The sequence below is a fragment of the Anomalospiza imberbis genome, chromosome 8 (assembly GCF_031753505.1).
Source record: "Anomalospiza imberbis isolate Cuckoo-Finch-1a 21T00152 chromosome 8, ASM3175350v1, whole genome shotgun sequence".
Lineage (NCBI taxonomy): Eukaryota > Metazoa > Chordata > Aves > Passeriformes > Viduidae > Anomalospiza > Anomalospiza imberbis.
In genome coordinates this window covers 31,481,901-31,508,194 of record NC_089688.1, presented here as the reverse complement: position 1 = coordinate 31,508,194, position 26,294 = coordinate 31,481,901, and the positions used below count along the sequence as shown (strand labels likewise).

Here is a 26,294-nt window from a genome sequence, read left to right as displayed (position 1 = left end):
GAAACAAACAAGAAGTTTACAAATGAAACTCCTTTGTTCAGTTTTATGTTGGGCCAGACTACAACTAGGAGGTTGCCTATATTTTTGAGAGTGGTATAATCCAGTTTATTGTAAATTTCAGCTGACTTGGAGGCCTGGTTTGTCCCCTCTCCCAGGTTTGATGTCCTTTGGGTGTGCTGGGAATAAGGGGAAGGACCTCTGGCTTTTTCTGGGCTCCATGCAGGATGCAAAGGAAAACTGGCTGACTGCACTGAAGTTGTTTTTAGGAATTGTGGATGGCAAATGGCAACTGAAGTTGTTTATTTTGTTTCATAGTGTACACTCATCTTTAGAAACCCTCAGGTTACAGGACAGGCACTTTAACATAAACCTGAGTAAAACATCTAATTAAAATGAATAATAACTTTATGTGCTAGATAAGAATTTGAGATATTAAAAATAAAGGAAGAACTGTTACTTTTCCCATATTTAGACATGCACTTTTACCTTGGTTTGTCCTACTTGAGACACATTAAAGCTTCCCTTATATATTCCCCTTTTCCTATCAGCAAACTGTGTTTTGTTAAAAGCAAGGAGATTTTATTAATGTTTCACAAGTCGGAGGTTGGAATCTCAATAGCAAATGCTTGGCTTATTCAAATTTATATTGTTATGGGAGCTAAAACTTCCTGAAACCAATGGAAAAACTTACAGTGATCAGGGTGAGATCAATGTAGGAAAACCACCTGTGTAAGAACTTTAGCTGTAGAAGTAATTTTGATTTTAATTAAATAGAAATTTGGATACCAGATGTGTTTCTGTCTACCTGACTGACCTACTGTTGAATTTCTGTGCTTGAGGAACTGGGTTCTTTCTTAGCTGTGCAGTCTTGAAGTAATGAGGTCAGAAAACTGCCACTGGAGTGGTTCCAGTGTAGTGAAGATGAGCAATAACTCTGTCACTCCTAAAAATTGTTTTGTTTTCAGGCCTGGTTCAGAATTTGTTTTGCTGGATTTGTAAGACAGAATGTAATTTGCATTTTTCATCAGGACACTCTGTAATTCCAAAAAAAAAAGCATTGTTGCTTTATACTTTTTAGATTTATTTTATAAGTAAAACTGCAAGTCTGTGTGTGTAAACATCCTTTATTTTATTTTAAGGAGTAAAAGTTGACTGAACTGGAATCCAGTTAGAAGTTACTGTTTCTGGACAGGTTTTGGAATCAAAATTTTTTTCCAATCGAAGAGGGCAGAAAGGGTGGCTCTCTTTGGATCACACATTGAACAATTCTACAATTTAAGTTTGGCTCAAATCTAATGTTGGGATAAGAGACATTCCTCTTGAAGACTTTACAATTAGTAATTTATGAAAGTGGTTTTCCTTGCCTTTTTGATAGATGATGCAATCTCCTGTTCCTAAGCTCTGGCATTTCCAAGGAAAGTCGTGGAATGGTGGTGCTCCAGGGAGCACCTTACAGTACTGAGTGACCACAGCAGCCAAGTGCTCCTTGGCTTGTGGTTTTTTCCTTGCTGGTATGGTAGGGAGAGTAATTTCCATGTGCCCAGATGTGGTTTCTGACCCTCTGGGGCTTCTGTTGGCACTGTTAACATTGTTAGAGGCTTTTCTCTCATTTGGTGATTGAGAGAAAGGACTCCTGAACCACGATGGCCTTGAACAGAACTCAGGATAGGTCACTGATGGAGGAGCTGGGAGCAAGAGGAAGCCTGCAGGATCTCATGGAGAAGAGGCCCTTGTTTAGGAGGGGATCCCACTGTGGGGAATGTATGCTCTTAATAACAGAACTCAGTGTGAAATAATCTATCCCCAAGCCTTGCAAATCATTGTTTGGAAGGATTTTCCTGCTGCTGCCTGGATACCATTGGTTCTGCTCTTGAGTAACTAAGGGAAAGTTTAGCTGGGACATCTCTGAACGGCTGAGCAATGAAAAAACTCTTTTCCCTGTTTCCTTGGGCAAACTCCTCATTGCAGGGGGTTCTTGGGCAGCAGCAGCAGCTTTGGTGCTCATCCCTTGGCTCTGCACCCAGATCCCTGCGGTGGATCCCTGTGTCCTCCCAGGACTAGGACTGTTCATGTTCCATGAACACACTCACACTGTGTGGTCGGTTGTGCCTGCCCTGACATCATTGTCCCCTTCTGCCAGCTGAGGAGCTTTGGCAGGTGTATTTTCCTATTTTTCATAATTTATACACACTATTGACTATAATCTAAAGACCAGAGCTGGTAGTGGCAAATTCTTTCCGAATGATCCCTTGCACAAGCAGGCCTTACCCAGAGTCAGTGAGGGAGACTTGTCCAGGATTCTGGGATTGAGTCCTTAGTTAAAAGAACTTTTCATATTGAGTCCTCCATGTGCTACACTGCACTCAGTTGTTTTGTGGTTTTTTTAAAAACCCAAATCCTCACATTACAAGGAAATGGGTGATTAGCATTTTAACTGTTATTAATGGAACTTTGGGAAGGAGATAGAATTTTTCCATAGCTCGGTTCTGTTAAGTTCTGTAGTTGCAAAACATGAACTTTGTGGGGGTTTTGTTTTTATTGTCATAGCTTATTTTATAGCTTTGTGAACATTTTTAACATGCACTATTTATAGCACTCTTAATACACATTTACTGTTTTGAGACTGAATATTCCAATGAACATCTGAATATTTGAACATCTTCATTATCTCAGTTAATTCTTCAGTTGTGAAGGAGGCAATAGGAAAAATAGTTGTTTTTTCACAGACACATGTTTAGATGAAGAGGATTTAGACATAAAGTGTTGATTGGCTTTTTAATATAAAACTCAGTGCTGGGACACTTTCCAGCACTGTTTTCCAGCCAAATAATCTACTACTGTTTGTTTTGTTCCAGAATGTTTTGGGGGTTTGCTTTTTGTTTCTTTTTGACAAAGGGAATGTAATTTAGAAGTCTTCACTGGCAAGTTTTCTACTCATTTTAAGCTTTGAAAATCTACAGCAAATGATGTTCTGCTGCAGGAAAGCTCTCTCCTGCTAAAGCATTTTTCATTGAGCAATCCTTGTGTATGCGCTTCTAAGTACCTACTTTGTTAATAATATGTACTTCAGTGTAAAGAGCAGATTTTATGCAAAAATGAAACCTGTTAGAGTGGTAAAATAAATTTTAATGTTAGTGAACGTTTCTGAGACGACAAGGTTAATTCTGAAATTACTCTGTGTCATGTAGTTCATGTTGTGAAGCTTTGCTTTTGTAAGATATGAATAAAATAACACTTTCTAATTAGGTCCCATGTCAATTCTTAATTGCATATCCTTCCATGGGTGGAGCTGCTGATTTCCCAAGTGTTCCTCCTGGGTTAACCCTTTCTGATTCCCTGAAATTTAAATCTCAGGATGGTTTGCTCTTGGCTTGATTTCCACAGCCAAGAACAGCTTGGTTAGACTTGATTAAACTGTTTCTCTTCCTATCATGGGGAGAGGAGGAATAGGGGCTCCAGGGAATGGAGCTACACCTCAGATCTCTCAGCAGCAGTGCTCAGAGTACTGCATTTGAAACACTTGGGACTCCTAAACACCCAACATTCTCTATTTCATTATTTTAAAATATATTTATTTACTACATTGATTGCCTCATGTTGGAATGAAGAAATAACACTTGTAGCCGGGTCAGAATATTGGGTTTTCACAGTCTTTCCTTGCCTTAAGTCTTCCAAAAATTCTGCTTTCAGTTTGTTGAGTTCTTCTGCCAGGCTCTTCATCTCACTTGGGAGAACACTTTTACCTAAAACAAAATTGAAGCTGAACTTTTAACTTCATGCTTACAGAAAAAAATCACAGAACCACAGAATATCCTGAGCTGGAAGGGACCCACAGGATTATCCAGTGCAGCTCCTGGCCCTGCACAGACCCCCCAACAATCCCACCCTGGGCATCCCTGGCTGTCCAAACTCCTGGGGCTCTGGCAGCCCTGGGGCCATGCCCATTCCCTGGGCAGTGCCCAGCACCCTCTGGGGAAGAACCTTTCCCTAAATCCAACCCAAACCTCCCCTGACAATGCTCCAGCCATTCCCTCCTGTCCCTGGTCACAGAGGGAAGCCTGAACACAGGCACAGAGAGCTGAGCTTTTCAGTAAAGGACACTGAGCTGCTCCTTGTATAAATCTTAGGAGCAAACCAGTGCAGACTGCAAAGCCCCTGTCCTTATTGGCATGTGTCCCAAAACAGTATTAAATCCTCTAAAATGCTGTTCTGTACTAAATGGGATTATTAAAGCTGTAATTAATACAGTTAATAAATATGATTCTGGTTTTTAAATCGACAAACTTCTACAAGTAACACTGAGCAGAGTTGTGAAGGTGTTGCCTCAGGCACACCTGCTGGGATAGGATTCCTGAACAGTTTATCCCAAGGGACTTTCAGGGGCTGTTTCCCATTGCCAGCTGGCAGCTAGGATAGGTGGGATGGGTAGAAGAGGTACCTTTGGCATCCTGCATGGCCTCAGAGATGACTCTCCTGCACGCCTGGTCAGCCCGATGGACAGCACTGGCTGCACAGATGGCTCGAGCTGCCTCCTGGCCAGGGCCACCAGCAAGGAAGAAAACAAGCAAACACTTTGAATTGACTTGACTTTTGAAGTGCTGTTTGAGAACAACACTTTAGCAGCAGCTCAGGCAGCAGCCAAAGCTGTGTCCTGAAGCCCAGCAGTGCTACCTTCTGCTCCGTGTCCTCCTCGTTTGGCCTCTCTGGATTTTCCAAAGCAGTGGCCAGCAAGTTCATGATCTGCTCACTAGGAAAACAAACAGAGTAAACCATGGCAAGCCAACAGATAACACTTCTTTTCTTTTCTAATTATGCCACAGGAAATAAAAAAGAAAAGCAAGATTTCAGTTATTTTTTAAGGCAATCAGTGAAATAATCTGAAATTAAAAACAATTACAATTCTATTTATTTCTAGCCTTAGTGTTCCAGACAATTTGCACAGATTTGCAGTGACAGGGTAGGAATGCTGTGAGTTTTGAGGTTAACTCTGCAGAGGCTGGTGGCTGTGAGCTCCCAACAGGCCTGGATTCTGTGTAACTGCCTGACCTCCAAAAATCACCACTGGTGATGTAAAAAAACAAAATTTTTACGCATCATGTAGATACAATAAGAAACCTCTACCACTGAAAATAGCACTTAGGGAAAACTCTAGGATCAGTCAGTAACATACTCATCCTCTGAGATGCAATCAGAACTACTCAGAATGAGGCTGTGCTGCTCCCAGGTGTTTTTCCTGAGATCTGGCATTTCTATTTTCCTTGCCATTAATTGTATTGTCTGCTCAGGCACAGGATCACTTCTGAGGCGATTCCTCTGCAGGCAGCATTCCACTGGACACTCTAAGAATAACTGGCAGAAGCCCAAGGAATCTAAAAAGAACAGAACCAGACAATTTTATCTTAAACAGTTCAAGTAACAATTTCTGAGAGCAGCATGCAGGAGAAAGGCTCTACACGAATGAGGACTGGTTCTGCACTGGTTCTGAGCCTGACATGGACACAAACCTGGACAGGGAACAGAATTTTACCTTCAAGGCTGCACAAGAAATGTCTGAGATCAACACACAGAACCATGCAATGCTTTGGACTGGGAGGAACCTTAAAATCCATTCCATTCCACATCCTGCCATGGACAAGGACACCTTCCACTGTCCCAGGCTGCTCCCAGCCCCAGTGTCCAGCCTGGCCTTGGGCACTGCCAGGGATCCAGGGGCAGCCACAGCTGCTCTGGGCACCCTGTGCCAGGGCCTCAAACCCTCCCAGGTAATAATTCCACCCCAATATCCCATCCAACCCTGCCCTCTGGCAGTGGAAAGCCATTTCCCCTGCCCTGGCATTCCATGCCCTTGTTGTCCAAAGTCCCTCTCCAGCTCTCTTGGAGCCTCCTTATGTACTGGAAGGGGCTTTAAGGCTGCTCTAGGAAGGGGTTTACACGACCTACCAACTTATAATAAGGCAGTAACCAAGTTACATTGATTGCTACTCTATCACAAGCATCCAGCAATCAGAATAACCTACGCTCCAGGAGAGCACTTGAAAGAAGGCAGCTGGAGTGCCCTGAATTTCCTACAAACATCCTCATGCCGAAGATCAAGGAATAATTACATTTGCGGGCCAGCTGGTACACCTCGTAGCGCATGCTCTGGTAATAAAAGTTGTCATCCAGCAGGAGGACGAGCGGCCGGGAGGCGGCTCCGGCGTCCCCCTCCGCGGCGGGCAGCAGCCCCTCCCGGCGGCAGCAGCCCTGGAAGCGCTGCCAGCCCGGCTGCGCGGGGCCGGGCAGCGGCGCCCCGGTGAGCAGCGCCCGCAGGAGCCCCTCCAGGCACTGCAGCAGCTCGCGGCGGCTCTGCTTCCAGCCGGCCAGCTGTGGAGAGAGGAAGGCGAGAGATCGCGGCCCCGCATCGCCGCTGCCGAGCGCTCCCGCCCCCCGGGCCCGCCGTGAGGGGCCCGGCCCCGGGCCGGCCGCGTCCCGTTGCCTGGCAACCGCGGTCGCACGCAGTGACGCAACACGCGCGCGCCCGCCTGGCCAATGAGCGCAGCCGCACTGACCAATGGGGACGGCTCGCGCGGGCGGAAGGCCTCGGGCGGGATGAGCTCGTCGTAGGCGAGCAGCGCGCAGGCCCAGCCCGGCCGCTGCGGCAGCCGGCGGCTCAGGGCGCGGGCCAGGCTGGACTTGCCGGCCGCGGGCAGCCCGCACAGCAGGCACAGCGCCACCCGAGCGCCGCCGCTCCCCCGCCGCTGCCGCTGCCGCTGCTCCGCCGCCGCCAGCGCTGCCGGTTCAGCCGCTTCCGCCGGCGCTGTGCGCATGCGCCGGGCCCGCGCCGCGGGGCGCCCCCTGGCGGGCTCGGCGCAAACGACAGAGCCAGGGTCGGCCCCTTGAACCCGGGTCTGCTGTAACCCGGGTCTGCTTTGGGCCCCTTGAACCCGGGTCTGCTGTAACCCGGGTCTGCTTTAACCCGGGTCTGCTTTAACCCGGGTCTGCTGTAACCCGGGTCTGCTGTAACCCGGGTCTGCTGTAACCCGGGTCTGCTTTAACCCGGGTCTGCTTTAACCCGGGTCTGCTTTGGGCCCCTTGAACCCGGGTCTGCTGTAACCCGGGTCTGCTTTAACCCGGGTCTGCTGGAACCCGGGTCTGCTTTGGGCCCCTTGAACCCGGGTCTGCTGTAACCCGGGTCTGCTGTAACCCGGGTCTGCTGTAACCCGGGTCTGCTTTAACCCGGGTCTGCTGTAACCCGGGTCTGCTGTAACCCGGGTCTGCTTTGGGCCCCTTGAACCCGGGTCTGCTGTAACCCGGGTCTGCTTGAACCCGGGTCTGCTGTAACCCGGGTCTGCTTTGGGCCCCTTGAACCCGGGTCTGCTGTAACCCGGGTCTGCTGTAACCCGGGTCTGCTTTGGGCCCCTTGAACCCGGGTCTGCTGGAACCCGGGTCTGCTGGAACCCGGGTCTGCTGTAACCCGGGTCTGCTGTAACCCGGGTCTGCTTTGGGCCCCTTGAACCCGGGTCTGCTGGAACCCGGGTCTGCTGGAACCCGGGTCTGCTGTAACCCGGGTCTGCTTTAACCCGGGTCTGCTTTGGGCCCCTTGAACCCGGGTCTGCTGTAACCCGGGTCTGCTTGAACCCGGGTCTGCTGTAACCCGGGTCTGCTTTGGGCCCCTTGAACCCGGGTCTGCTGTAACCCGGGTCTGCTTTAACCCGGGTCTGCTTTGGGCCCCTTGAACCCGGGTCTGCTGTAACCCGGGTCTGCTGTAACCCGGGTCTGCTTGAACCGAGGTCTGCTTGAACCCCGGTCTACTTGAACCCGGGTCTGCTTGAACCCGGGTCTGCTTTGGGCCCCTTGAACCCGGGTCTGCTTGAACCCGGGTCTGCTTTGGGCCCCTTTAACCCGGGTCTGCTTTGGGCCCCTTTAACCCGGGTCTGCTTTGGGCCCCTTTAACCCGGGTCTGCTTTAACCTGGGTCTGCTTTGGGCCCCTTGAACCCGGGTCTGCTTTGGGCCCCTTTAACCTGGGTCTGCTTTGGGCCCCTTTAACCCGGGTCTGCTTTGGGCCCCTTTAACCCGGGTCTGCTTTAACCTGGGTCTGCTTTGGGCCCCTTGAACCCGGGTCTGCTTGAACCCGGGTCTGCTTGAACCCGGGTCTGCTTTGGGCCCCTTTAACCCGGGTCTGCTTTAACCCGGGTCTGCTTTGGGCCCCTTTAACCCGGGTCTGCTTTAACCCATTTCTTATCCGTTTGTGGTTTTACTCGTGTCTTGTTTTGCCCATCCTTTACTCAATTCTGGTTTTACCCATTTTTTACCTGGTTCTGGTTTTACCCATTTCTTACCTGTTTGTGGTTTTACCCATTTTTTTACCTGGGTCTGGTTTGACCCATTTTTTACCCTTGTCTCGTTTTACCCATCTTTTACCCAATTCTGATTTTACCCACTTTTTACCTGGTTCTGGTTTTACTCATTTTTTACCCAGGTTTTACCCGGCTCTGGTTTTAGCTGTTTTTTACCCCATTCTGGTGTCACAATAAGCACGAGAATTCTCTTTAGTGCCCCCGGAGCATCAAAGGCTGAGCCATCCCCACGTGCCCAGCAGTGCCTTTTGCGGTGATCACAAAACAAAGATACAACCAAGTGTGCTGCCCCTGAGGATTGATTTTAAATTGTAATGTAATAAATAAAATCAGTGTCATATTACACCTGAGGTCTAAATGACAGGGATATTTAATAATAACAGTTTGAGATGCTGAGGGATTAAGGAAGAGGACACTTCCCTGGAAGACACAGACTTTTTGCCAGCGATCTCTTTTGGGTTCTTTTTTCCAGTTTTTCAGTGATGTGGCCATCTGTGGTGTTGGAAATATTCTCTCGGTGAGGCAATCCTATAATTTATTCACTCTTTTGCCCAGTTTGTACTCTGAAATTTGCATGAGCACAGGCAGGGAGTGCTGTAGTCCCCAAGGACGGGTGGATCCACACCCACAGCTCTGTTCTTGGCAGCGAGGTGCTCTCTGCACTGCAGCTGCTGCTCCCTTCTGGTGGAGACTTTTCCCTGGATTTCCTGCACCCATCTCCTACACAGAGACTTTTTAAGGAGGCCTATTTGGAAAACTATGTCACTCCACACATCCTCTTTGAAATCAGTGCTGGTTTCTAACTGTCCCATTTAGAATGACAAAAGTTTACTCTGTTGCTTTTGTAGTGAAATCAGTTTCTAGGAAAAATGCCAAGCTTTGACACCCAGTAAACACTGAACCACTGTGGAGCTGTAGAGGTATTTCCCAATATCCCATATTTTGTCTAACAGAGATGGATGGGTTCTTTCAGACTCAGGACATGACCTACAGAGTTTCTGGTGTCCCCAGGTGAGGTAACTTTTATAAACTACCTGAAATGGAAGCAGACACAGCTGGTGGGTTGTGAGAGGTGGGCTCTGGACCCAGCTTTGGTAGGGCTGATGGCAGGCAGGTGTCAGAGCAGGGCACAGGGACTGTCCCCAAACCTGGCTCCACAGGCCCTGGCAGCATCCTGAGGAAGGAGAGGACGGCCCAGGAGGTGAAGTGCAGATCTCCCATCTTTCAATTGTGTCTGTGAGCAGCTGAATTCACTTCTCTGTGGCCTGAGAGGGAGGGAGGCAGCAGCGTGGAACAGTCCTGTTCTCTGACACTCTCCCAGCTTCAGTCCTGTGCACGTTGAACTTCAGGGTCTGACTGATAAAAGGTGAGGTAGAGGAGGCACAAACACAGCCAGCAGCAAGGAGCAAAACACTGGGCTGTCACCAAATCTGAGCTCAGTGGCCCTTGGCACCCAGGCCTTCCAGGAGGGACGTGCTTTCCAAAGGCATTTTGGCTGCACAAGGAGAGCACTGAAATCCTTTAATTTGTTTTTCAGGCCAGTTACTTGTCAGAATTGGTTGAGGGCTCCCAAGAAACATTTCAGACATCTGGTCTGGGTGGGACTGGGGGTCGTTGAGGTCCTGAGGAAACTGCAGGAAGCTGGGTTTGGACTGGCTGCCTGCAGTGTGGAAAACACATTGTGTTTAGTATTTCACGACTTGAGACACCTGACATTTCTAAACTGGTTCTTTACCATTTTTAAACAGTTTCTAGCATTTTCACCTATCTCTCTCTGCCCCTTCCTCTCCCTTGCAGCATCTACCTGTGTTTATGCCAACATTTTTCTTTCAATCCTTTAATCTATGATTGATGCAGCATGAAAAAAATCTATTAATTAAATATAATTAATCTATTAATTAATCTAATTAATTTAAATTTATTTAATCTATTAATTAAATCTAATCTTTAATCTATTTCACGATTCTGCACGAAAAATCCCCCTAAGCAGGACACAGGACATCAATAACTTCGCTTACAGCAACATAAACATGGGAAGATGAAGAAGGTTTTAAACACTACAAACCTTGTGCCAGGAAAATGCAGTATGGTAAAAATATTGTGACTTGATGCAGCAGGCTGGAAAAAAAACATTGCAGAAAATCAGATTAGCAGAAAACACAAAGTGTATATGATTCTTCAGTATAAAGCTAATGTCATTTTAGAAGTGGTTCTTATTTGCTGGGGCTTTCTTCATATTGTCTTGCAACATTTTGTTTTGATAATTTTTATTCCGTTTTATCAGAACTAGACCCACAGCCTGGCTAAGCAGCATCTCCAGTGTTTGGCCTAAGAAATAATAGAGGTGGTTTCAATGTATCAGAAAGTCACAAAGTCATGATTAATTGTGGTGCAGAAAAGGCACTGTGCAGTTTGGATTACCCAACGTGAAAGAATCCAAGTCTCCATCTATTTTACCTGATTATTTCCTGTTTCATGACTTGCTCTGTTGCCTTGCTTTAGTTCCTGCCCATTGTTATCCCTGAAACAGAAACCACATCATCAGGAAATCCTTCAAGGATGCAGCATTTTCCAAGGACAAAGCTACAGCTCAGAGCTCTGGATTCTGCTTTGAGTCCATCTTGTTCTGGACTTGACAGGCAGTTTCAATATGCTTTGCCCCTGTGTCCATACAATAACATTATCAACAAAAATTAGGAAAGTGCAATGGATTTGGGAAAAAATGCTTGAGAACAGACAACTGGAGTGTCTGGATTGCACTTCCAAGGAGCAGGGGATGTGCTGTTGAACTCCCCACTGCTGCTATTAGCAGGGCAGTCCTGTACTTTAGGAGGTGTGGATTTTTTTGTGCAGATAAAGCATCCACCTGCCTTGCTGCACTGACCTGGGGCACCTTCTCATGTTGGAATAGCACCTGTAATACCTGTGCTGTCCTCTGCTTTTCCTGCAAAGTTTTCTCCTTATTGCATCACGTTTAAATACTGCTACTGCAGTGAGGATGGCTACAGGCAGCACCAGGAAGAAGAAAATCAGCAGCCCATCCCGAAGTGATGTATCTAGGGAAAAAAAATGGAGACCATGGAATTTAAAATCATTTAAAAGCCATTAAAGCCTTTTTGTTTGTTTTAAAAAGTACAATCTTCAAATTGTTGTAGAACAAAATTAACAACTTCACTGAAATTTATAACATGTTGCAATCAGAAAAGTAGGATTTGGCCTTGTGGTATTACAAGTTCTTTCTGCCCTACCCACCCTATGTATATGCAATGTTTTCTCTTTTCCATGAAATGTTTTCAATAATTCTGAGGCAGACAAATTCATTTTGTATTTGCTTACCACAACTGCTCTGCATGTTTGCTTTGCATTCCTAAACTTTTAATAAATACAAAACAATTTTTCCTTTTCCCAAAGTAGAAATTTAGTAAAATCCAATAAAGTTCTGCAGAAAGAAACACAGATTTTCCTCAGAAAACTACAGATTATGAACTTAGCTTTTAGACAAAGAGATGGAGAACATTTTGTGTAAAAAGGCCAGCAAAAGCTACTTCATTATCAAATAATAATGTTTGTTCTTCAAGTCAGTCCATGATTTGGCTCGCATGCAATAGAACAAAACATGAGTATGTTATTAGTGGATTATTTTTATGTTATTAGTAGATTGTTTTCGCAGCCCTTGGGGCAGAATGAGGGCCAGTTTCAGTGTCCTACCTGTGTGAGCTGGACCACTGTCAACACTGCCACCGTAGCCAGACTGGTTACAGAATGGAGGGGCCCATCCCCGATTGCAGTGGCAATTCCCGTTGTTGTTACACACCTACAGCCCAAACAAGAGGGAGTCATGAGTCAGGCAGGGACAGCTCCCACTGCTGTCACACGCCTACAGCCCAAACACGGGGATTAGTCAAACAACACCACCCTGAGAGTGGCCACTCAAACCTTTGGCATGGATTTGGAGTTCCATGCATGGAATTGCATGTGGAAATAAAAAATACTGCATAGTATTGCATAGAGATACGTGAAATATTAACTGGGAATAAGCTCTGCCCCTCCACAACACCCCAAACCACTGAGGGATTCTGATACCCCGTGGTAATTCTCTCTAAGTTAACATTTGTGTTATTTGCCAGCAATTAATCACAGTCCAGAAACCTTCTTAGTTTTACAACCTTTGGACTCCATTTTGATTTTTCACAGAGACATATATAAATCAGGAATTACCAGACTGTCATCCTCAAAGGAATATTTTTCTTTTGCAATTCATCAGCTCAATAATATTAAAAAAAAAATCCCTTGGGAAATTCAGATGAAATGCCTCTCAATGTTAGTGCTAAGGGGTTTGCAGTGTTCTGGCAACATGAATTACAGGTAAAATAAGTGGATTTAACTTTTAATACAGATCAGAAAAAAGCAAAGCCACTTGCTTTGCTTTGCTGGTTATTGCTTAAATGCAGGGAATTTGCACAGTCTAGAAGCAGGACACCAAGCACCATCTACTCACCCCATTATTATTACACTTCTGCTTTACATCACAGCTGTAGCCAAGATATCTTGCATCAAGACATTCAAAACCTAAACAGGCCTGCAACAACTAATTAGTGTCTTGCAAACACAAAACTTTAAAAAACCCATCCTTTTATAAATATACTATATAATTGTATATGTTTACAAGTCTGCAGCTTTCACTTACATGTTAAGAAAAAGGACTGATACAACATTCAGTATTTCAGAATTTTATAACTTTTTTTGTCTCAGGTTTGCCTAACTCTGTGGATGCATTTTGATGGAGTAATTTGAATGACTGATAATGTAGCATTCCAGTTTTTGAAGAGCTAATTAATTGTTTACATATATTAATCTCAGAAGATTTTTATTGTGTTATGGCATATGAACAAGAGAGCCAGGGAATGTTTTTGGAAGTTCAGAACCTTCCACCTGGAATATATTCTGTCAGGCTGCCATGATTCCTCTTACCTTGTTCTCTCCGCAGGCTGTCCCATCATGAACTTGGGCAGGATCAGGGATATCTGATCCTAGGTCAAAGTCAGAGGACCAGCATAAAACCCCGGATGCGTTATTGACAACGCTCCAGGCTGGGAGGTTTTGAAGACTGACAGATGTGCACTGCAGCTTCCCACACAGACTGTGCCTGTATGGAATAAAGGATATCAGAGTCAAGGAGAACAGATAAAAATCAGTATCAGTGCAAATCCATTCCAACTTTTCAGCTTGCATTTTAAAAAAATATTCTCTTAACTCTCTCACTTTAAGGCTTTGGAATAAATATCTATTTTTTTATATTGAAGATTTTAGGGTTAGTTTTTATTTGGTGGTGACTTACTGGATAGGGCATTTCTTGTACACTCCACCTTTCATCCCACAGTTTCCAAACCTATCTCCTTTAATATTTGCTTTTTCAAAGCATATATCAGGTGCTTTTCGTGCCCCTGTACAAAAAAAAAAATAGTGAATCTCAGTAAGGTGTCTGAAAAATACCAGAAAGAAAACTTGGAAGTGTCTATCAGGAGCCTACAAATGGGTTCACATTAAATGCCAACCATACCTTTGCCATAGATAGATTCACACTGTGAATCAAAGCTCTGGCACACTCCATAGTAGCAATAAGCCTTGCTGCTGCTGCATGGGTGCCCGTTCATGATGTAAACATCATCTGGGCAATAGGCAGTGCTTCCATTGCAGTACTCAGGGAGATCACAGACATCTTGCTTTGCTCTGCACTCTGCTCCTGCCACTTTAAACTAGGACCAGAGAGGGAGAACACTTTTAGTATTGCAACAGAGGACGCTCTAGAGTGAAACAAAGACAGCTGGGAACATTTACTAATTGTAAGGAAGACAAATTTTCTTCTTACATGCTCTCTTACTGGTGAATGTCATTTGAAAATGTGTCAAGAGGACTAGGATAGCTCTTTTCAAGCATTAAAAAATCTCAGTGAGTAGTAACAATATAGTTTAATAAAGCATTGCCTACCTTGCAGTTTTTGCAGCACAGTCCTTGAGCACATTGTGAGCCAGGTGTGAGTTTGCAGGTGGCAGCATCACAGCAGGGGTTGGAGCATTCCTGAGAACATTGAAAGGGGAATACTGCTTTATTTATACAGCCAGCAAAGTACTCACCAGTCCACGTGGATGGACAAGCCAAAGTTTAAATATCTGTGTCACATTCTCACGTTCTCCTGCTTTAAAAAGAACCAGCAGACATCGTTGCTGTGTTTTATTTGTACAAGTCAGCAGAAAACACCTCTGTGATGGGTTGCCAATGGAACCAGGGCTTGCTGGCAGCCTTTTGATTTACTGCTGCCTTTTCTGAGACACTTTTACCTTCTGAAAAATGAGCCAATACCTCCCATTCTTGGAGGGACATTTTGACAATGCAAATGTGACTCTTAAAAGTCATTTTGTGTAGGCAAAGTTGAAGGAATACAGTTAAAAAACCTGTACATGTTCTATAGATAAACAGTCTCTGTCATGGAACAGAAACATCCATGATGCTAAAACCAGCACAAAACCCAGTGATGCTCCCACACACTCTGCTCTGAATTTCACCTCCTTCTCAGCATTCTCTTTGCCTCAATGTTATGTGGAGTCCAATAGCCCTTAAGTGAGTCCACATCAAAATCGAAGCATGATTTTAAACTTTGACTAATATTTATTTTGATATTGCTTGCAAAAATGCAAAATTACAAGGAAAACTCCTCAGATAATAATGCAATTAGGCCAGTATTATATAGAAATATAATGTAATGTAATGTAATATAATATAATATAATATAATTAATATAATAATATAATTAATATACAACAAGTATCCAGGTCAATTTCATGCATTACCTGTGGTTTGCCACAGTCACATTCTTCATTTTTATCGACCACATTATTACCACAGACAGGTTCTTTGTACACATTACTTGTTTTGGGAGGATTTCTAAGGCAGTTTCCTCCTCCATTTAGAATAAAGGCCTCAAAATCGTCAGCGCTACAGGTGCTGAAATTCCTGGATCCACTGGAAAGGATAATATTGTATTATTATCAATATTTTGCTTACAGGAGAACATACAACTCAAGATCTTAAAATATTGTTGCTCCATAATAAATATTGTATTTAATAATGCTAGGAGATAATGAAAGAGTTAATTTTTATTTTAATTTGCATTAAAGTGAAGTACTAGAAGTTTAAAATACTATTATAATATGAATGCTTTTAGAGGCCAGAGACCATCAGATTATCTATTCTGGTGTCCTGTGTGAAACAGGCCTTAGAAATGCTATACTGAGTCTAAAAATGTTTGATTAAAAAATATTCTCAGGAAAACATTCATCTTAACTTGGAGTCCCTAAGAACTGAGGAATGCTCTTTCCTAGAGTAGTTTTGTCCGGTGTTCAGTTACCCTGATTTATTAATACAGCTGGGGATAAATAAAATATTATGATTTTTTCCTCTTAAGGGGAAGCCAAAGAATAAATGAACTGAAGGAAACATAAGCCAAAAAGTTTTTTGGTTTTTTAATTAACTGTTAAATAATTTGTTGCATATTTGCACCAACCCAGTGAGTACATGTAAAGCATTCTCAAGAGGGTGAAAACCCCAGGAATGTGCTGTTATTAAAAAAAAATAATTAATTCCAAATATGTTTTTAGGAATGTTACAAATAAAGAATGATTGGGTCAGAAAACAGATAAAATCTCATATAAATTAAAATCATGTCAAATACTAAGTCAGTTAATCCCCCTCTGTGATCAAACAACTCCCCTCCACTAAAGCTCTTCCAGATTCATAGGAATTTCACAGCCTGTAAGGCATAGTCACTGCAAACAAAATAAATTAGTAAAATGGAATAACTGGAAATCTTACTTATCTGTGCTGTGCATGATATAGGATGCAGGACACCTCTTGTCATCATGTTTCATTCCCAGATTGTGCCCCAGCTCATGTGCAACCACTGTGGCGTGCCGTAACATTTTGTTATGATTGAGCTGATAAAGAGAATCAAGTTTAAAAAAGTGAAACCATGGAAAACACTGTTTGTACCCAGAGATTTACTCCCACCACAAAGCTCTCAGGGACAATGAAGGCAGAATACCAAATTGTATTGTAAGGTGAAAGCAGCAAGGACTGACAGTCTGTCACTTTATTTTCAGGTAGGGCCAGATTCTGCCACCCCTTCCCTGAGGATCATATTCTGGATAATAAGTTGGCAGCTGGTCTGGACCACCCCTGGAAGTTTTACTCTGTGTGATTCTGTTCTGTTCTCTCTACACTGTTAGACACTGATTTCAAAGGAGTTTCAACAACAAATGTACAGGTAAAGAACAGAATCTGCTTCTGAGATTGTCCACAATGTTGTGGCATCCATACTTTAAGGACAGGAACCTCTGGAGTTACTGGTTCTGCCCCAAGGATGGAGAAAAAATACTTTTGTACTAATTTTTAAAATTTTTTTTTGCCTGTTTACAGTTCTATTGTGAGGAATTCCAGACACTTGAGACTGCAGTGCATTTTGTTCACTTTCTATTTATTTAAAGAGTAAAAAACCCCACCATTATTTTGTAGCTGCATTCCCATCCCAGCACCTCTGTGGTTATGAACTTCAACAGTATAAGGATGAGATTATGCAGTGTTGAATTTGATGAATCACAAAAGATGACCAAAAGAATTTGTTGAAGATTAAATGAGCCAAGTGGGCTGGAATTTGACAAATAAATTGGGAAGTACTGGAAAAAAAAAAGGTATAAAATATGCACAAGTCTCTACATAAGAGACCCCATGAAAGAAATCAGCTAACTCCAAGACCAGGGTGATTTGACCAAGTGGGTCAAGGACCAGTTTCTTCCATACCCAAATTATGATGTACTCACAGTGCTGATTGACCCTCCCTGGACATGTGAGCACACAGTACCCACAAAAGCCATTCCAATGGATCCACTGAAAGAGCTTCTCCCTCTGCAACAAGAGCAGTTTAGAGGTGGTGTTAAAAAATGGGTTGAAAGTTCATGATTTCTACTAAAAGACACTGACAAGTTGGAAAGAAATATTGCAAGGCAAAATTTGGTCTTCCTGAAGTCAAGAGGGAATTTATCACCACAGCAGGGTTTCATTCTAATTAATAATGAATATCTGAATAAGAGCTTGAAAATAATGATCAATCACTTAAGTCTGCTGTGTCACTGCACTCAATTACAGAAAGGCTAAGGTGGGAAGTGACCTCTGGAGGTCACCCTGCAGTTGATTAACTCTTAAGAATCCATTTAATTTCTTGTCATTTTCCCAGGTTAAACCATTTTGGAAGTGCAGAGGATTTTACTCTAGGTATATTTTAATTAATATACAAGCCCCAAATCATATACATTAACACTGGCAGCATGGCTGGTTTTCCCACTGAATGCAAACTTACATTATGAGGTGACCAACATCATTTCTTGAGCGCTTCAGAAGATCTTTCTGTCTCCAAGAAACAAATCTACTCAGCACATCTCCAGCTGAACCATCCATTACAGATATGTGGTTAGCATCTGTCCAAACCTCTAATCCAACCAAAACAATCTGGATGTTTAATGCTCTATACATCTGAAAAAAAAATTGTAATTAACATCCCTCAGCTGTTCTGATGGAATTCTGAAAGATGACTTCATGACTACTGAGTAAACAATAAGCTGAACATAGAGACCAGGACATAACTTCAGTTACTTTGAAACTCAATATATTATATTTGTAATTATAAATGAAATATAAAATATTTATAAATTGCAAACTAAATAAAAATATTTAGAATATAAAATGAAGTATAACTGAAACCACTCTACTTTATGGAAGTACCTAAACATGTCTTTTGGAAAGAAAGCTGCTCTTCTGAACACTATCATAAAATAGAAACCACTGAATGCAGGCAACTTATCTGACCTACCCCATCAACATAATTAATCAGCTCCACTGTTTCCTTTTGCACTGCAGCAGGATCAGAATTCTTCAGCAAAAACTGTAAAATACCATAACAATGTCAGAGGAGAAAAATTAGCAAAAGAGTAAAATGTATTTAGTGTTGGATGATATAATTACCCTGTTGTGATCCACAACCACGAATAATTCCACATAGCTTTTCTGGGGCAGGACAGCTCGCTTCTCCTGCAAATGAGAAAACACAGTGAATTAACATAATGAGTTTGCAACATTGCATTTTGTAACTAGATTAGCACATAAACATCTCTGTGTCAGTAATTCACACCAGGTCAGCCACTGGGATGCATGAGCTGAATGGCAGCTTGTGCATTTCATGTCCTACCCCCAGCTGTCCTGGCCAGACTCTGCTCCGTGAGCTGTGTGAGATCCCCATTGTGCTGATCTTCTGTTCCAGGATTTCCTCAGCAGGGCTCCCACCAGCCTGGTGTCCATGAAAATGAAGGCCACAAGGAAATGTCCTGCCAGGCCAATCCCACCTGTGCCAGAGCAAGAGCCCTGGAGATGCCTTGGACTGCAGCTCAAGGGAGACACAGAAATATATTTACCCTGAGGAGCCTGTCCCTGCTGGCGGTACTGTTTGATGAAAATGTGTATTCCACAGACTGCTTCACAAACATCTGATGCTCCAGGCTGCCATTCAGCACCCCACAGTGGAAGAGGATACTCTGCTCATCTTCCAGTTCATAAAGCACATGTTCAAATGTGCTGGATGTGTTGAGGGGCTCCATTCCGTACCATTTGCCTCCAATGTAGAGAATTCCCCTAACAATCATAATAGAATGAAACATTATTTCATCATTTTTCCCTCGTGGTTATGACTAGATGAATGAATAACAGCTGGATACTTAGACATTATGTTGAAATAAATTATTATTTAAAATCATATTAATAGGGTAAGTTCAAATGCCCAATAAAAGACAAAACAGAACGTATTTAAAATACTCAACAAGTTTGGGCTTCTTGAATCAGTTAGAAAAGGAAGGAAAAAAAAGAGAATGAAGCCAAATTGTTGGTAAATGAGTCTGGACTGTGGGCACAGAGATGATGCAAAGGGTCCCTTTCAGCCCTTATCTCTATTCATTTAAAGGACTGCCAGGACATGTCCTAATTTATTGTGAGTGACAACTCTCTGTGAAACTTCACTTGAAAGATACATGAGTGAATTTTATCCCATTTATGATTTTATTGTATTTGAAACACAAAAAACAATTCAAATTTGGACAACATTTTTTTCATGGAAATAGTTTGTCTTTTGAAATGTGTCCATTCATAAGACAAAGCTGTGTGCAGGAGTGTTTTAAGTTCAAGAAAAGCTTCACCAAGGTAAGATTTTTTTTTTCTACAAAGGTATCTCTGGTCACGACATTCACATCAAGTACTAGAAGCCTTAGGTCATGCCCAGGTTCTGCCTATATTTATTACAATTTCTCTAAAGTTATTCTTTTTCTGTGAAGGAATTTTGGAAAAGGGGAAAAAAGTTGGATTTTAGGGAAACTATAAAACCTATAATGAATTTCAGCTTCATCAAAAGGTGAAATATTAAAAAAAATAAGAAGAGAAAATACCTAAGGCCATCACATGTGCTAAGAGCAAGTGTGGAGTCAGCAATTCCTTCAACAGTGCCATGATAATAACAGTGTGTCTGAAATGCAACAAACTCACATAATTAGTGACACAACAAGGTGGCTGCCTTCAACTGCAAACTTATTTTCTAACTAACTATATTATTTGCATGACATCAGGCATGGCTATTAGAAATGTACGGAGCTCCCTACTTGGAAAGTAATCTTGACCTTCTTGGAGGAGAATATCCCTTGACATGAGTACCTGCAGTAGCCTTTGATCCCTAGGTTCTAGAACACAGCCAACTTTTTAGTTTAACCCATCACCATCTTTTATATTTTTATAAAATTTTTATAAAAATGTAAAATATTTTAATATTTTAATCTACATTGCTCATCCTGCTTAAGAACTGCTCTGAGAAGATCTTTCATGCACAAACCACCCAATTAAGTCTCAGTGAGCAGTTTAAAGATGAAATTAAATTTAGAAGTATTTATAAGGATTGTTTGATACTGGATGTAAAAACTATAGAGCTTTGATGCTGCCATTGTACTTTAAATTGCATATTATGGAAAGGTGGCTCAAATTCAGGCTTGGCATAATCTCCTGGCAAATCCTTTCACACCTTGGGGAACGGGGTGCTGCACCCCACAAACAGCCCAGTCCCTCGTGAACCTCATCTTTAGACCACTGGTAACTGTTAAACAGAAATGCTCACTGTGAAAACTTACAAAAGTCTCATTCCCAGCAAATATATTTTTTCTTGGCTTCCCTGGTTTTTCAGAGAAAATTCTCACACAAAGGGGATGTTTTATTATGTACAATACCTCATTTTTGGATGGTGTTGCCTGCAGTTTCCCATTTTCCCCATATGTGTACAGCTTAAAGTCATCACTAAGAAGTTTTCTGGAAACAAAAAGAAATTACTGCTCTTTTAATGGTCTAGAAACAAGAAACAAGTCAAGAGTCCTGGTAAATGATACATTCTGTTAGCAGCACACTCAGCGCTAAATTACTATTAAAATCCAAGCACATGAAGCAAAATACTTTAAAATTATCTGGAATTTTTGGAAGATAAGTTATTTTGAAACTTATTTCTTTTAACTAAAATATCCATAGAGAGGGACTCAGTTCCATAAGGACCTGGCCTATCACAGGCTCAGGAATGAGGAACAAGAGAAACAGAAACATTTCTTAAAATACAACAGAGCTAAAACCCCTCTGACCTGCTAATAAAAAACTAATATTGAACTGAATTATAATTTTTCCTAAGGATTTTCTTAAATGTACTGTCTTGCACTGCTAATAAAAAAGTAATCAAAATAAATTTCTTCAAAACTAGAAAAACTATTAATCCCTTCTATTTGCAAGATATTACCATAACAGAGACACTACATTTAACAGTATTTAATAGAGTTGTTTTGTAGTTGCTACAATCTGACATTTAAATGGTTTCTTCTGATTTTTTCCAGTATAAAAATGCTTCTCTGCATGCAACTAACCCTGAAACAAGACAATTCCTTAGAACACTCTATCACATACTTATTTTTCTTCAGCTTTAGGAGGTATGTTCCATTTCTGGTTTTAACTGAGTAAGAAAGATTGTCATCTGAATGCTCCTGAAAACAGAACAAAATATATGACTTAATTAGGTGATTTTTCTATTGGGTTTTGTTTATTCCATGTTTTGCTTGACAAGAGAGGCCCAACTACTGTGTATGTTTTAAGTAAAAAACCTCAAGATTCCTAACTCTCAGGCTTCCACATTTCAAACTGTCAGCAGCAAAGTGAGCATTCTTTCTTATGTAAAGTGTAAATTCCATGAATCTATATTTTCATTTAGGCGGGAGGGCGCAGTCCATGAATGCACTCTTTGCTAAGTACCACATCATGCTTTGTGACACTCCTTCTGTAAATCAGATAAACGACTCCCAGTCTTTTATCCCCTAATTGGTTTGCACAAAGATGACTAATGTTGTTTCATTAACAGTTACTTCAGTAAATGAACTCGGTATCTGGCACAAAGGTAAGTTACCTCAGAACTGAAGAATTAAGGCTCAGGTTTCTCTTCTAACTCATCTCTTAACCTGTGCCACTCTGTGGGACCATTTGTATCCTTTGGGTGCTACATGGCTGAAATCCTCTGGTTATTATCCAGAGACCAGAGCACGGACAGCATGGATGTTAGCTCAAGTTCAACATCTAATCTGACTCAGAAGAAATGAAAATATGCTTCATGTCCCTTCTCACTTCTGTCTTACAAGGCCATTAACAGGATTAGAAGTTTGGAAGGCGCTCAGAGTACAATCACAGGCCCTTGTGGGAACAAATTTACTTAAAACTAGTTGAAAACACTAAGAATCAGAAAAGAGAGCGGGGGGCACGTTTCATTACAAAAATCTCTATATACCTGTTGTGTTTACTACATATACCATCCACTGTGTGTGTGTGTAATGAAGGACAGTGTTTTGAAAAACAGCAATAATCAGAAAAAAAGAAAATCAGAATAACAAACCTCATGAGAAAATGGGGGATGTTTCTCTCTGCCTGTCAGACTTTGAGGAATGATTATTTCTAATGTAGAAAGTCGGGATGTGTGTTCAGAAGATATACCTGAAAATAAAGTTTGAAACTGGTAAAGAATCAGAAAGGATAAGGCATTATGTTGGCACCTGCACAGCAGTGATAGACAAAAGCCTACTCTGATCCAGCCAGAAATGGAGAAAGAGTGAAACAGTTCAGGAATGATCAAACTGACTTTAAAAAAAGTTACTTTAGAGTAAAGCTGGGGTCTTCTGGAGCACACAAAGAAAAGCCATCCAAGCCTTTAAACAAAATCTTAATTCTCTCATACTCTGGGTTATTAACTTTGTGACTTCGTCATTTTTTCTTCCATGACTGACACTTTTAACCTGATGTACCACGGAAAATTGGTGCAGCTGGCCTTCTCCTTTCTCCTTGTCCTGAATAAAGAACACTTTTAGTTGTCCTCTGGATAATTTGTCCACCTCCTGTGTGGAAGAAAACGTGGCTCACCACGCTGCCTCCTGCCATTGCCTAATCTTGCATTATGTTTGTTCTAGCAACAGTCAGATCTTTGCAAAAGGTTTGTAGCCTTTTCATGATATCAGAATTATCTCCAGAACAACATGCTAATGCAGGAAGCTAAAGATAAGAAGGCTGCCAAGTATCTGGTTTCAGGTAAGTGGTTTTATAAAGACAAAAACAATCTCCAGTGACTTTTTAAAAAATTGTGTAAAGTTGAATTAATTTTCCTTTTTCTTGTCTGCTCATCAGCTGGTTTGATCAACATTGCTTTTAAACAGAATCAACAATAACATGAGTTTTAACAATGGAAATGGTTTCTTCTTTATTAAATTGTTCTTTTATAAGGAAACAAAGAGATTTCTTCACATTTATAGTAGTACAAAGTCACCCTCAGCTTCCCCATTCCTGTGAAAGGAATTCATAATTGCAAAAAGTCACACAACCAGCCATTCAAAGTGAGGAGGCTTCTCCAGTGTAATGGTGATCTCTACCTGTTAGATAGCATCAGGATTTTTAAAAGCTAGGTGCAGGTAGCATATGTTTAACAGTACGGGCTGCAATTGCAATCAAAATGTGGAAGCTGATATTAACAAACCGGTCTGGAAAGTGTATCAGCACTTGATATTGTGATTTTGCTCTTAATCTTCAACAATTTTATTATCTAAATCACAAAATCCATTCTGTTTCATGAGTGAAGTGTATGTTGAACTAACCATGGAGATGCTCTTTTAACAATTCAAATTTTGACACCTGAAAGCAGGAAACCATCTTTGATGCATGCCATAAAAATACCAGTTTCCAAGAAACATTTCAGGTGCTACACTTAAATCTAAAATGTGAAGCCAAATTGTAAATGGAGATGAGTTAATGAAAAATTCCAATGAAATTGCAGGAATTTCCCTCACATCAGCGAAGAAGAAATATTTTTCTACAGTGTCTGCTATTGATGAGAGTGACAGCAACTGCAGTTGTCACAACCAATGTCCTGCACAGAAAATGATGGATTTACATACCTACAATATCCAGGAGGAAAAAACCCCACAAAGAGCTCAACTATAAAAAGCTTCAACATGTAATCTTTTCCAAGATTCTCTCAATGAGCAGGGCTGCACAAGGAGAGCTGTGGCTCAGTGTTAAAGGTGTGCACCATTACAATCAGGGTCCAAGCAGACTTGGAGAAACTTTCTGAATATGGAAAAAAAGAAAGCTTACCTTTTATCCAAAAAGGCTTTCCAGTAAAAAATAGTCCAAAAATGAACAAAAAGAAGCTGTGCATTAACATGACTTCCCAGAGAAACTACTCCAGCATCTGAGCTGGCTCTGGCTGCTCTGCAGGGAACCAGAAGAATGAGAACCGTCTGCTCCGAAGGTAAACAACAGAAAAAGCTCTCTGATACTGCATCTCTGCTGAGGAAATGGGAAGTAAAATTTAATCCACTAGGCTTGTGAGAAAACTGGTCAGACAGCTTAATGCAAATAAAAAGCAGCACATTCTTAAATGCTGATTGGAGAGTCCCATGTCAGGATCAAACTGGTTTATTCTAAAGGACTTTGATCCCACAGAGAGATCATATGAGATTAGAAACACAAAATATTGCTACTGACAAATACAGTGTTTAGGATGCTTATCCTGGCTACTGCCAGCTCAATAAAAAACTAGTGTGAATCAATTTATTCTTTGCAATTTCACCTTCTTGTCTTCCATTTTTTCATCCTTACTTTAAAGTATAATGCATATGAACACATGAAAATCCCCAAAACAGAGGCTCTACCCAGTCCCTTGTATGTTAAACACAATTCTCCTCACCAGAAGTCCATAATTTTGTGCAGATCATTGCTCTTCCAGGATCAGAGTCACCTTGCACGTAACCACATTGTCACCAAGAGCAGAAAATAAACGCTTCTAAAACTGAATGAGTTTGCAGTGCATTTCAGAAGTATCACACACATTTAGAAACACAAAAATGAGGCTGAGACAACACACTCAGACATTTACATTAATTAATTTTAATGAATTCTTTGATTAAAGCAGAAAAAATTCAGTTTTCCATTGCTGGTAAATCCTATAAAACAATGCCTTAAGTGACAAAAAGCAGAAGGCTTGGCTGTATTTGCAGCATTAGTTTGTCAAAGTCCGTTCAGGTCAATTTCCTGAGAGTCACAGACTGAGAACAGCCCGAACATTCCTGTACCGAGCACTGATGGAAGCAGAACTTGACACCCCCATTCCCTGGGTCTGTGTCTGCCACAGCCTCAGGAGCAGCATTCCCCAGCTCCAGAAGGTGAGATCCTACTGAAAATTAAATGAACTCATCTTTTATTTATGGCCTCTTGTATTCACAGCCTCTCTCCTGTGTGGTGCACTATCAGGACACAGCTCGGGAGAATCCTGCCGCTCAGAATTTTGACATATTAGCAAGTTTCACAGAATCCAAGAATCATTTCACTTGGAAAAGACCTTTGAGGTATCGAGTCCAACAGAGGAACCTGTTCAGTGCTGGATCACACTGTGGGGGAAAAACCTTTTCCTAATATCCACCCTAGACCTCTCCTGGCACAACTTCAGGGTCAGCCTCCTCTCCCAAGAAACCAGTGACAGGACAAGAGGATATTGCCTTAAGCTGCACCGCAGCAGGTTTGGGGGGGACATTACTAGGAATTTCTTCTCAGAAGGAGTGATTTGACATTGGAATGGGCTGCCCAGGGAGGTGCGGGAGCCAGAGGTGTTTAAGGAAAGCTTGGACGTAGCCAAGGTATGGCTGGCACGGTGATGCTGGGTCATATATTGGACTCGGTTATCTCAGCGGTGTTTTCCACGCGAATTAACTCCGGCTCTCTGCGCCCCCTGGGCCATTCCCCTGGGCTGAGGGTGCCATTCCCCCGGGCTGAGGATGCCATTACCCCGGGCTGAGGGTGCCATTCCCCCGGGCTGAGGGTGCCATTCCCCGGGCTGAGGATGCCATTCACCTGGGCTGAGGGTGCCGCTCCCCGGCCTGAGGGTGCCATTCCCCCGGGCTGAGGGTGCCATTCCCTCGGGCTGAGGGTGCCATTCCCCGGGCTGAGGGTGCCATTCCCCCGGGCTGAGGGTGCCATTCCCCCGGGCTGAGGGTGCCATTCCCCGAGCTGAGGGTGCCATTCCCCCGGGCTGAGGGGGCCGTTCCCCGTGCTGAGGGTGCCATTCCCCTGGGCTGAGGGTGCCATTCCCCCGGGCTGAGGGTGCCATTCCCCCGGGCTGAGGGTGCCATTCCCCGAGCTGAGGGTGCCATTCCCCCGGGCTGAGGGGGCCGTTCCCCGTGCTGAGGGTGCCATTCCCCTGGGCTGAGGGTGCCATTCCCCCGGGCTGAGGGGGCCGTTCCCCGTGCTGAGGGTGCCAT

At 42.7% G+C, this 26,294-nt stretch overlaps 2 protein-coding genes across 7 annotated transcripts; both read right to left on the bottom strand.

Annotated features, from left to right (window-relative positions):
* Nucleotides 1–211: 211 nt before the first annotated feature.
* PSTK (phosphoseryl-tRNA kinase) lies at nucleotides 212–6,821 on the bottom strand. Its single transcript, XM_068198286.1, has 6 exons — nucleotides 6,549–6,821; nucleotides 6,105–6,363; nucleotides 5,171–5,369; nucleotides 4,672–4,747; nucleotides 4,439–4,532; nucleotides 212–3,743 (listed from the first exon to the last, which is right to left on the bottom strand). Exons 1-6 carry the CDS (start codon nucleotides 6,804–6,806, stop codon nucleotides 3,556–3,558), a joined length of 1,074 nt encoding a protein of 357 aa, XP_068054387.1. The 5' UTR covers nucleotides 6,807–6,821; the 3' UTR covers nucleotides 212–3,555.
* A 2,997-nt stretch (nucleotides 6,822–9,818) lies between these two features.
* Nucleotides 9,819–25,226, bottom strand: LOC137478390 (disintegrin and metalloproteinase domain-containing protein 9-like). Of its 6 annotated transcripts, none has more exons than XM_068198266.1 (23): nucleotides 24,728–25,226; nucleotides 24,133–24,327; nucleotides 22,388–22,485; nucleotides 21,415–21,491; nucleotides 20,700–20,778; nucleotides 19,875–19,951; nucleotides 18,855–19,071; nucleotides 18,409–18,474; nucleotides 18,257–18,328; nucleotides 17,747–17,919; nucleotides 17,211–17,295; nucleotides 16,207–16,328; nucleotides 15,186–15,357; nucleotides 14,326–14,415; nucleotides 13,898–14,093; nucleotides 13,676–13,781; nucleotides 13,309–13,483; nucleotides 12,836–12,916; nucleotides 12,046–12,151; nucleotides 11,261–11,393; nucleotides 10,795–10,858; nucleotides 10,403–10,455; nucleotides 9,819–9,997 (listed from the first exon to the last, which is right to left on the bottom strand). In XM_068198266.1, exons 2-23 carry the CDS (start codon nucleotides 24,200–24,202, stop codon nucleotides 9,919–9,921), a joined length of 2,391 nt encoding a protein of 796 aa, XP_068054367.1. In that variant the 5' UTR covers nucleotides 24,203–24,327; nucleotides 24,728–25,226; the 3' UTR covers nucleotides 9,819–9,918. The 6 variants fall into 6 exon arrangements, 5 of the variants coding, with proteins under 5 accessions (XP_068054367.1, XP_068054369.1, XP_068054370.1 ...); XM_068198268.1 differs by having other exon boundaries at nucleotides 24,133–24,324; XM_068198269.1 differs by having other exon boundaries at nucleotides 24,133–24,249.
* Between the last annotated feature and the right edge of the window lie 1,068 nt (nucleotides 25,227–26,294).

Bases quoted from the DNA above. Each gene is read 5' to 3' on its own strand.
- PSTK (XM_068198286.1), bottom strand. From the start codon at position 6,806: ATGCGCACAGCGCCGGCGGAAGCGGCTGAACCGGCAGCGCTGGCGGCG. The intron at 5,370-6,104 runs GTAATTATTCCT...TGTTCTTTTTAG, and splicing joins GTACCAGCTGGCCCGCAAAT to ATTCCTTGGGCTTCTGCCAG. The intron at 3,744-4,438 runs GTACCTCTTCTA...ATTTTGTTTTAG, and splicing joins GGCCATGCAGGATGCCAAAG to GTAAAAGTGTTCTCCCAAGT.
- LOC137478390 (XM_068198266.1), bottom strand. From the start codon at position 24,202: ATGTTAATGCACAGCTTCTTTTTGTTCATTTTTGGACTATTTTTTACT. The intron at 18,329-18,408 runs GTAATTATATCA...GGTATTTTACAG, and splicing joins TGGTTGTGGATCACAACAGG to TTTTTGCTGAAGAATTCTGA. The intron at 12,152-12,835 runs GTGAGTAGATGG...TTTGGGCTGTAG, and splicing joins AGAAGTGTAATAATAATGGG to GTGTGTAACAACAACGGGAA.